General features: G+C 36.1%; 1 protein-coding gene across 1 annotated transcript in view; it reads left to right on the top strand.

Annotated features, from left to right (window-relative positions):
* Positions 1 to 11,431, top strand: part of ERH (ERH mRNA splicing and mitosis factor) — a 15,233-nt gene that overhangs the window by 1,727 nt on the left and 2,075 nt on the right. The window contains exons 2-3 of the mRNA XM_029239770.1: positions 2,065 to 2,152; positions 5,955 to 6,075. Of these exons, the coding sequence (XP_029095603.1) occupies positions 2,065 to 2,152; positions 5,955 to 6,075 (209 nt within the window). The remainder of the gene's footprint in view (positions 1 to 2,064; positions 2,153 to 5,954; positions 6,076 to 11,431) is intronic.

Raw genomic sequence — 11,431 nt, 5'->3', positions numbered from 1 at the left:
ATATATATATATATATATATATATATATATATATATATATATGGAACTGGTCATTCCCCTGAGAAAGAGTACCGTAAGGAAGGCCAGGACCAAATCCGTCCAGAAGAAGGAAAAAATTGATAGGGCAAATATATTTGGATTTTTAGTAAAACGAAAGGGTTCCAAAAATGGCTCCAATAAGAAGAAAGTGACCAAAATTGGTTTGAGAGGTATTATGATCTTAAACTGGTGACAGAAAGGCACTGTCACTTAAGAATAATAAGCATTTTGACTACAGTTCTGTAAATTTAGTCATTTCTTGTTCTTAATTTTTAAGCCTTGTCTTTGGGCAGTAAGTACTGAAAACAGTAAACTTCGCTCAGGTTCACTTTAAGGGTAGATATAAAAAGCATACTGTATATCCATTCCCATATCTTTACTCTTTTAAGTGACTTAATCCTTTATTTTGCATTAGAATAAGAACAAAATGTAGTAGCAACTGGTATGGCTAGTGTATGGGGCAGGCCCTTTTGTAGGAATGCTAATGTAGTTTATAAATTAATTTTCTTCTCAACATATGACCTATTGAAACTACTGGTGACTTATAAAAACTTATAAATAACACGTAATCTAATATGCTGCTTTCTTTAGCTTTTACTCACTATTTAAGAAAGGCCTTGATTGTGTTCAGGTCATTATAGGTGAGAATTAGTTTTCATCTCTAGTCATCAAGTTTTGTTTTATCTCAAATCCTCAAACTTTTAATCAGAATGACTCCATTTTTGATGGGGAGGGAGGAGTACCATAAATTCTTTTGTTTTTCATATTGTGTTCAAAGTACTGTTTTGGGGGTAATTATTCAGAAAGTCCAGGCATCATTTACTTCAGTTGCAGATTGTTGGTGGTTAAAAATTCTGATCATTTCGAAACAGTTTGGTTCCTGTAATTAGGAGATTTTGTTTGTTTGTTTTTTACCCAAAAATAATAGTACAGCAGAAGAGAAGAGAAAAATATGAATAGTTTGATTTAGGATTGGGTTTACAGTGAGGTTACATCATACTTGAATTTATTTAATAAGTCTTACACACTTGGCAAAAAATTGGAAGGGGTTGTACCCTCAACAGACCAGTGTCTGGGGGCATTTTTGGTGGTCACAGCTTGGCCAGGAGAGGGTGGGAGTGCAGGTACTACTGGTATTTAGTGGGAATAGACCAGGGATACTGCTGAACATCCTGCAATGCACAGGACAGCCTCTGCAACAAGGAACCTTCCAGCCCCAAATGTAGTAGTGCCAAGGTTGAGAAACCCTAAAATAGACCCACTAACAAAAACATGCTCCCCATTGAGGGTGAGATGGAAGATAAAAGTCTATCTGCTGTTCTTTAGGCCTATTCACATCTCTTACAATGTGATCCTCTAGCTATTTTGTGTGATTCCAGAGTTTAAAAATACATAGCCCCTTAAGGTGAGTCATCTACTAGGTGAATAATTTAATGGATTTTCTAGGGTAATGTTAACTATATATACTAATTTTATATTGCCAATTTATGTTACGCCTTAATGTTTGAGTCTAATCCCTGGATAAGATGTGACTTCACTGTTGTGCTAAAGTTAGAAAAAGAACATAGATTGATGCAGTGCTTGCAGTCATTATAGTGTTTTCCTTTTTCTCTCCTTTCATCAGCCCATATCTGTTTTTATTAGGGACTTAATAGGGATAGAGCTAGAAAGTGACCAATGGAGATAGAACACCTAAGCAGGTTTATAATCTGGCTAGGAAGATAGGTGCGAAAGAGAAAAAACAGTACAGGGTAGCTTATGCTGAGTACTTGCAGCCAGTAAGTGCAATAAAAGTTTGAGAAAGCACTCATTAAGGACTGGGAGGCTAAGAGAGACCCTACAGAAGGTAATCCAGCTTCTGGTGCTGCACTTGGGCAAAGGCATAAGTATTGTAGAAGGAGCACCCTGATTAATAGTGTTTTAATAACCAGTGATCATTTGTCATGAATGGAGATTCTATCTCATACTATGAATTTCTCAAATATGAGCTGGGAACTTATATTGAAATCACTTTTCTTTCCACAGTCTCACACCATTTTGCTGGTACAGCCTACCAAGAGGCCAGAAGGCAGAACTTACGCTGACTACGAATCTGTGAATGAATGCATGGAAGGTAAGTTTAAACACTAGTGGAGGGGTAGAAATCTTTGCGTTTGTTTCGGGGGTGGGGAGGTGTTGGGGGTCGGGGGGGCTGGGCTGTAGAGACTCCCCATTCCTACGCTAGCGTCCACACCGGCTTGTCGACGCTGGCCCGGGGTGAGAGTGGTAGGTGCCGCAGCTCTCAGGTGTCTCGAGTTTGTGTTTTCCTCCAGATTTCTTGCATTGTTAATTTGAGCAAGGAAAGTAGATACTTAGAACTGTATTTGTTGAATATTTGAAATATAAATTATATATACTGTCTTTTTCTGTTGCAAATATTACTTTACGTTTTTTTAATCAAGCTCATTACATAATGACTTTCCCAAGCCTCTGATTGTTATGTAAATGTTCTGTTATTTGTTATGTTATTTTGTTACTGTGTTATGTAAATATTTTACAGGTATTCCTTATATATTGTGGTTAAACTCAAGCACTATAGAGTAGTTAAGGCAGGCCCGAGGAACCTAATAGTGCCTACGGAACCTAATGGTCTGCTTATTAAACAAATAAATGTTAAAAGCTGGTCCATCAGAATGTTAAAAAGTAAAAAATCAGCTCAGTGAATAAAGGCAAATGGAACCAAATCAGTATACTTTCGTGTACATTTGATAAGCTGGCACCACCCTGAAGGGAAGTATTAGCCCTCAGTAAACCATTAGATGAGAGCACATAGATTGGATCATCACAAATTGCATTCATCTTTACATTTAATCATTATATCAAGTAAACCCCCCTGCGCCCTGTCTAGCAAATTGCACATTCTTCACTTCATATAAAGATTTTATAGTCGGTGTTTTTGCTGCTGGCATGTCCCTGAATTTGTTGATTATCTGAAGCTAACAGGGTTAGACTTAAAATCTCTTCATTTAAAACCAACAGTGGGTAGACCTGTGGGGGGAAAAAAGCTACTTCTAGTAATTAGAGACAGCTTCTACGCTTTCCTGATCCTGCCATCAGATTCTGCTCTAGAAGAGCAAGGCTCTTGTTCTTTTCTTAGGTCCCTTCCTCTGCTGATATCCTTACTTGCCATTAAGGTAGACTTTGTACCTACACTGTCTTTTTAATGAATACACTTTATTTCTAGAGCAGTTTTAGGTTTAAAGAAAAATTGAACAGGAAGTACACAGAGTTCCCATATACTTCTCCCTAACCCCAGTTTCCCCTGTTAATAAATCTTGCATTGGTATGCTACATTTGTTACAGTTGATGAACCAGTATTGATACATTTTTATTAAAGTCCATAGTTTGCATTAGAGTTCATTCTTTGTGTTATGCAGTTCCGTGGGTTTTGCCAAATGCATAATGTCATGTATCTACCATTAGAGTATCATATAAAATAGGCTCACTGTCCTAAAAATCCCCTGTGCTCCACCTATTCATCCCTCTTCACCCCATCCCTGCTGCCTGGCAACCACTGGTCTCCTTGCTGCCTCCATTGTTTTTGCCTTGTCATAGAATTGGAATCATTGCCATATGTACCCCTTTCAGACTAGCTTTTTTCACTTAGCAGTATGTATTTAAGGTTCTTCCATGTCTTTTTGTGGCTTGATAGCTCTTTTTTTTTTCTTTTCTTTTAAAATTAGAAATGGTGGTTTATTTTCCATTTTAAAAGTTAAAATGGAAATACTGGAATCAGTTCTCACATGGTGGTTGCCAAATGGTAATTTTCTTTCTTATTTTTCTTCGTTATAGTAGTTAATATTCCTCTGGAATACAGAACTTTCCCTCCCCGCATCCCTTTTTTAAAATTAATAGATTTAATTTTTTTAGAGTAGTTTCAGGTTTACAGGAAAATTGGTTAGAAAGTACAGTTCTACCATACCCCTGCTTCCTTCCCACCCCCTCCCAGTTTTCCCTATTATTTATATCCTGTATTAGTTTGATACGTTTGTTACAATTGTAGAATCAATACTGATACATTAATAACTAAAGTCTATAGTTTACGTTAATGTTTGCTTTGAACATTTTGTGGATTTTGACATGTGTAATGACCATTTACTACCCTAAAAATCCCCTGTGCTCCACCTACTCATCCATCTCATACACGGCGTGAGATGGGTCCAAGTTCTTTCTTTTGCATGTGAATGTACAGTTGTCCTAGCACCGTTTGTTAATAAAACTACTCTTTGTCCATTGGATTGTCTTGGTTTCCTTGTCGAAAAGCAGTTGACCATAGATGTGAGGGTTTATTTGTGGACTCTTGCTTCTATTCCATTAATCTGTGTGCCTGTCTTTATGCATAAGCAGTACCACACTGTCTTGATTACTGTAGTTTTGTAATAAGTTTTGGAATCAGGAAGTGTGAGTCTTCCAACTTTGTTCTTTTTCAATATTGTTGACTATCCTGGACCCCTGTATTTCTGTATCAAATTTAGGATCAGCTTCTCAGTTTCTGCAAAAGTACCTCGGATTTTGATATGGATTGCATTAAATTTATAGGTCATTTGGGGGAGTATGACCATCTTGATACTGAGTCACCCGTTCCATGAACATGAGATAGCATTCCATTTATTTAAATCTTTACTTTCAGTGACATTTTATAGTTTTCAGTGTGTGTCTTGCATCTTTTTTATTAAATTTATTCATAAGAATTCTTTTTTGATGCTATTTATTTCATTTTCAGATTGTTGGGATATAGAAATATTGATTTTTGTATATTGATCTTATATCATGCAGTCTTGCTGCACTCATTTATTAGTTCTAATAGTTTGTGTTTTGTAGTTTCCTTAAGATGTTCTGTATATAAGATCGTGTCATTTGTGAATAGAGATAGGTACACTTCTTCATTTCCAATCTGAATGCTTGTTATTTCTTCTCCTTGCCAAATCAACCTGACTAGAACCTCCAATACAATGTTGAATAAGAGTGGCAAGAGCGGATATTCTAGTGTTCTTCTCATCTGAGTGGGAAAGCATTCAGTCTTTCACCGCTAAGTATGATGGTAACTTTGGTCAGTGCTACAATGAAATTTCCTTCATTGTGAAAGGTTTTTACTTCCTTTCCATTTCACCCTTTCTATTCAGGAACTTATGAGTGATGTTTTTGATCACAGTGTGTGTACCAGTACCAATCAAAAACCCTTACTAAGGGACTTCCCTGTTGGCGCAGTGGATAAGACTCCGTGTTCCCAATGCAGGGGGCCCAGGTTTGATCCCTGGTTAGGGAACTAGATCCCACATGCATGCCACAACTAAGAGTTCGCATGCCACAACCAAGGAGCTGGCAAGCCACAACTAAGACCTGGCTCAACCAAAAATAAATAAATAAAATAAATAAAACTTAAAAAAAAAAACCCTTACTAAGATAGCTTTTGACAGCTCTGTGGTTGAATATTACTTTTTCTTAGGAAATTTATGAAGTCAATTTAGAGGTACATGAAGACCTGTATGTACAGGATAGAACATATTTATTTGTTGAAAAACCTGCTAAGACACACACTGTCGGAATTCCCCGGCGGTCCAGTGGTTAGGACACTGCGCTTCCACGGCAGGGGGCCCAGGTTCGATCCCTGGTCAGGGAACTAAATGCCACAAGCTGTGCGTGGTGCAGCCAAAAAAAAAAAAGTTTTATTATTAAGGCACAAAATACCAACATTCTGGTGAATTTATAAAATTTTTAAAAATTTGCTAGTGGCAACAGTGAAAACAAAAGTGATCAACTTACTGTTCTTTTCCCAGCCCAACTTTATAAAAATAAATATTACGATATTAGCTATAACACTACTCATATCTAAAGTTCATATAATTGTAAGATCTTGGTTTTCCCCTCCCTCTTAGGTGTTTGTAAAATGTATGAAGAACATCTGAAGAGAATGAATCCCAACAGCCCCTCTATCACATATGATATCAGTCAGTTATTTGACTTCATTGATGACCTGGCAGACCTCAGCTGCCTTGTGTAAGTATTAGCCACCATATCTCTTAAATTGTATTTTTCTATTGTTTGTTTGTTTGAGGCGATTTATGGTGTTGGGAACTCACTCTGCCTGACACTGATCGTTGTGTTTTGCTTACTATGTATTAATTAATATTTCTTCTGCATGTGGCTCATGAATTAAGTTGTCAACATAAAGCTAAAGGCACAGGAAAATCTTAAGAACTTTGCTAATTGATGCAGTTAGTATGCATCAACTTTGAACTGAGAACTTTGTTCCTTAAACTTAATAATCTTTTTCTTAGTTTTTTTTCCCCATTATAGTCTTTATCCGAAAGCAGTTGGCTTTGATTAAAACTAAGATTATTCTGTTTTCATGACATTATTTTTAGAATGTAAATATATATAGGACTGAAATGGAATTTAATTTTAATTCCACCCAGTGTTAATCAAGTATATTTTGGCATGTTAGAATGAGATTTTTTTTTATAGACCCTTATGTTTTCTATTCTCAGAGGTTTGTCAAATTAAAATTTTTTTCTAACATATTATGCTTGTTATCATTTATTTCGATAATTACTTATCACCACTATTACTAAGGAGCAAGTGAGTCTGTAATACTTACTCAGTCTCCTCAACATTTTTGGACAAGAGCCTGAGTATAAGTACAGCTAATTTTAAAAGGGAAAATGGAAGTACCTTATAATGAGATCTTCAGTCACCAGATGCCTTAATGTTTATTACATGCCAAACACTGCTAGAAGAAAAAAATATTTTTCAGTGGTGAAAAACATATAGGTCCTGCTCTGAGGCATTTCCTGGATCACCACCGGAGCCAAGCCTGGACTTGCCGTCTCACCAAAGATTGCTGGTGAAAATAAGCATTTCCTTGCAATTTTTGAGTTTTGTTTTCTGCATCTCTTCATTGTGTTTCACTTATAGCCATTTCATTTTGCTCATTCAGAACATTCAGGTGATCCAGTTCTGGTCTTTAATGTTATGTGTTTATAATTTTATTATTTTAATATAAAAACTCAGAAAACTGTTGAGGCCAATAGAGCTATATATATTACGCTATGTTAGTTTGTAATGACTATAGTTGATCTGTTTATTGCCTGACGCACACAGAAAGAGACACATACATATTCATTTAACAAATATTTATGAAGTGCCAACTATGTACCATGTGTGTTCTAGGCACTGGGGACTGAGCAGTGAATAAAGCAGGTTAAAAGGAACCCTGTGAAGCTGCAGAAGAATAAGTGAGGGGGAGAGTAGAGGGAGATGAATTTGGTGGGGCAGAGAGGGTGATATCCTAGAAGCCAACTCAAAAGTACTTCATATTATTGGTAGATCAAATTAATGAGGACTGAGAACTGACTCTTGGTTGAGCTGTGTGGAAGTTTTTGGTGACTTCCAGAGCAGTTCTGGTAGTGTGACAGGAGTAAAATTTTTATATAGTCCAGTGAGTTTAAGTTAATGAGGAGAGAAATTGTAGGCAGCCAACACAGACAACTTTTTTGAAGAATTTAGCTCAGAAGCAGAGCAGAGAAATGGGGTTATAGCTAGAGAAAGGAATACTTTTTCTTTCCCTTTAATTTTGTTTTTAAGCTGAGAGAAATAATGGTAAGTTTGCAGGCTGTTGGGATGATATAGTAGAGAGGGGAAAATTGATGGCTTTAGGTAGGATCTTGGACAGTACGTTAATAGTAAAGTAGGAAGGATGGGCAGATATGGTGGAAGCTTGGGGAAGTTGTTTTCTAATTGCTTTAGTTACCTCAGGAAAATAGGAAGAAGGACACCATTTGAAATTAAGGGTGAGGGAGGAGGTGTCGGAGGCTTGTGAAAAGAGGTAAGAAATTATCTAGGAGGGTGAAGGGATTAGGGAATGTGTGATTTAAGAGGTACTTGATAATGAAGTTAAAGTTAAATTAATCATGTGGTAAATAGGTTTTTCCTAGTCACTCTTAACCTGAATGGTTACAGGTGAGTCTCTACAGGTAGAGAATCAGAGATTTTGCTAACAGTTGAGGATGTATGCAGGGGAGTATTAATGCAAAGGACTGAATGACCATGTAGGGGTTGGGATGGCGTGGGGACAGGTAGGATCAATTAATTACAGGTCACAGTGGGGTCAAAGGATTGTTGAAGGTGGGGTATTGGGAAGTAGTGATCAGAGAACGAGGTGCTTGAAATTGGGAGATTGAAGTTGCTGGTAATGAGAAGGTATAGGGATCTGGCCAAGGAAGGGCAGGGGATGAGATCATTGGAGGAGAGGAGTTCAAGGAACTTAGAGGCCCAGATGTTGGCAGGATCATCTAGTGGATATGAAATCATCAGTAATGTGTTTATTTACTTTCTAGAATTTGAGAACAGGGGGCTTTGTTTTTGTTCACTGCTGTATCCCCAGTGCCTAGAATAGTATTTGGCACATAGTTGGTATTGACTAAATATTGGTTGTTAAAATACATGTCATCAATATAATATGATTTGAGGCATAGCTTTTTAAAATTATTGGTAATCTTCCTTTTCTCTCATTTGCATTACAGAGCTACAGTCAGAAATGATAGGATGGTCTAAATAAAAGTGAAAGAATCTAATATGACTTCTTTCATGCTAAATTTTGCAGTGTCTTGTATTCTCAGAAATCTTTGATATTATTTATCTGATTAAGCTGTGGGTATTTTATATTATTTTTACACTGTGATGGAGAGTTTTGTTTGTTTTTTGTTTTTTAATATATGTTCTAGGTGTATTTGGTGAAATATTCACACTTGAACTTAAACATTGGATGTTTCAGTTGGAACTTAAAATTTTAACAGAGCTAGTGTGCATATTCTCATTTCATTCTTTAAATGAATTGTTGATTTTATTTTAAAAATTAATGACTGTCTTTCTGATTCTATAAAAATCACTTATTGAGACATTGGGTATCTAATCCTGATGGTTTGGGATATGGCACTCATTTGCAACAGATGGGGAATTACTTACAACCTTGGGAGGTTATGGTTAAGATCTAACTGGAGTTTTAGGATTAGACATAGCTGAGTTTGAATCCTGGCTCTGTCATTTGCTAGCTCCCTTGGGCAAGTTAGCTTAATACTGCTAAACCTCAGATTGCTTATTTGTAAAATTTAGATATATCTACCTTACAGGACTACTGGTGAGGATGCAGTGCTTACTTAGCGCAGCAGTATCAGGTATATGGCAGGAACTCCATTTTTAACTAGGTTGACATCAGGCAGGGTTTTATTTTTAATTACAATGAGGAGGTTGGTTCTTTAAAATTTGCCCCAAGTAGAATAATAGTTTCAAATTTCACAAGTGAGATAAATTGTACTGTTAACGAATAAAGAGGTGTTATGTTGGTTTTTTGACAGTGAAAGTTACACAGAGTAAAATAGTAGCTTTTATGGGGACATACTACAGGTATGTCATTAGTGATAGAACATAACGTTTCTAACTTCGTGCCATTAAGTGTAAACCAGAAACTACGTCTAGCATGCTAAAATGATCTCTAATACTTGCATTATGAAAGCAAAACAGAGGAAATACATCTTTAATTATATATATTATATACAATTATATATATTACAATAATTAGTTATTATAGATAATTTTTTCTAAGCTGTAGTAGTTCAGATAGTATAAAAGAGAGATTAATGGTAATCTATAGTTTTTAATTGTCTATAAAACTGTAAACTGTAGCTATTTATGTTTCTATCTCTAATGTTGAACTTTTGGCCTTTGAAAACTTTCAGAATCAAATTTGGATTTAGAACCATTTTGCTCATATGACTTTGTTATTTGAATGTTCCAGAGAAATAAGATTTCCAAAATTGCTTCCAAAGAGGTCACCTATTGCCATGGCATTTCCTATGACAGCACATCCTGCCCCTCTCCTTAATCAGGGATTGTGACTTGGCCAAGAATTGGCCTCAGACCAAGAATTAAGTTCATTTTTGGTTTGTAATTGCTGTGTACTCATTGCTTGTATTAAGTTTAAATGGCAAGATATTTTTAATTATTTATTCTTAAACCGGTAGAGGAAGAATGGAATAAATAAGATACTTTGTTGACATAATTAAACGCAAAACAAACTGACCATGCATTAATAGTAAAATTTATTCATGAAGGATTTGTATTTCATATATTTGAAATCAGAGTACAGATTTCTTCACAGTTCTGTGATCTGTAAGGTGGTTTTTTTTGTTTTTTCATTTTTTTTTTCTTTTTTAAATAGGGTTTTTTTAAGATTAAGATAACAGCCTGTTGGCCTTTCGAAGATGAGGGCTTTTCTTGTTTGCTTAGAGACAGAGGGACATTTTTATCCTTAGTTATTGTAATAAGGAAGGTACTCCTTCCCAATCAGGAAGACAGCTTGATATCAGTGAAGACCCCAGCTGATTTCCCTGCTCAGATTCACAGCTTCTGTTCTTGCATAAACCTGCACTTAGTTTTATTCTTTTTTGGCCACGCTGTAGGGCATGTGGGATCTTAGTTCCCTGACCAGGGATCAAACCCACACCCCCTGCATTGGGAGCGTGGAGTCTTAACCACTGGACCGCCAGGGAAGTCCCTAAACCTGCACTTACTGACCATAATAGTAGGCTAAATGATTTATCTGTACCAACAGCTAAGGATTTTATTAATGTACTTAACATTTAATTGTCTCATTTTCAAGTGTCAGTTAACAGCCATCAACATACAGCTTTCCATAAAGAAGACATTATTAACTATTTCTTACATTGGAAAATAGCATGCAAGTTGATGGATTCTGAAGTGATCTTGGTGGGGTGAATGATCTAAATAAGGCTGTCCCACCCAGATATTATAGTTCTGAAAAATTCTTTTCCTTTTTTATTTCTGTTCCACTGTTAATATAAATATTGTAGTCTATTCTGCCCTACCTTGGAGTAGACTAGATTAGCACTTATTTAATTAGGACATATGAACAGAGGATAGTCAAAGAACATTGGTTTACTTTTTAGAGTATTTCTCATTGTAACAAAAGGACATCAGTAAAAAGCCAAATGTTTTGTAAAATTAGAAAGCTTATGCATTTTTAATAAACCAGATTCTGACCTTGCCATTCAGGGAAAGAATATGATAATGGTGTAAGGCATTCTTACTTTGGAGTTTGTTTTTCTTCAAAAATTGGGTCATAGGTTTCTAGCTTAGTGGTTCACGGTAAGGACTCTGGTCAGGAGTGTTTAAGCTTTCACTCCTTGCCTGAAGTCACTTAGCTAATAAGTTACTGAACTTTTTTGAGCCTTGGTTTCCTCCTTTATAAAAAAAGGATAATAATTTTATCTACTCAACTGCTAGGTATTGCTTTAGGCACTCATCTGAATCAACTCACTTAATCCTGTTTACAACA

Source organism: Monodon monoceros, unplaced genomic scaffold (genome assembly GCF_005190385.1).
Source record: "Monodon monoceros isolate NGI ecotype Baffin Bay Population unplaced genomic scaffold, NGI_Narwhal_1 Super_Scaffold_21, whole genome shotgun sequence".
NCBI classification, from domain to species: Eukaryota; Metazoa; Chordata; class Mammalia; order Artiodactyla; family Monodontidae; genus Monodon; species Monodon monoceros.
The sequence above is the reverse complement of the archived record's forward strand: the minus strand, read 5'-3'. Positions and strand labels throughout refer to the sequence as shown.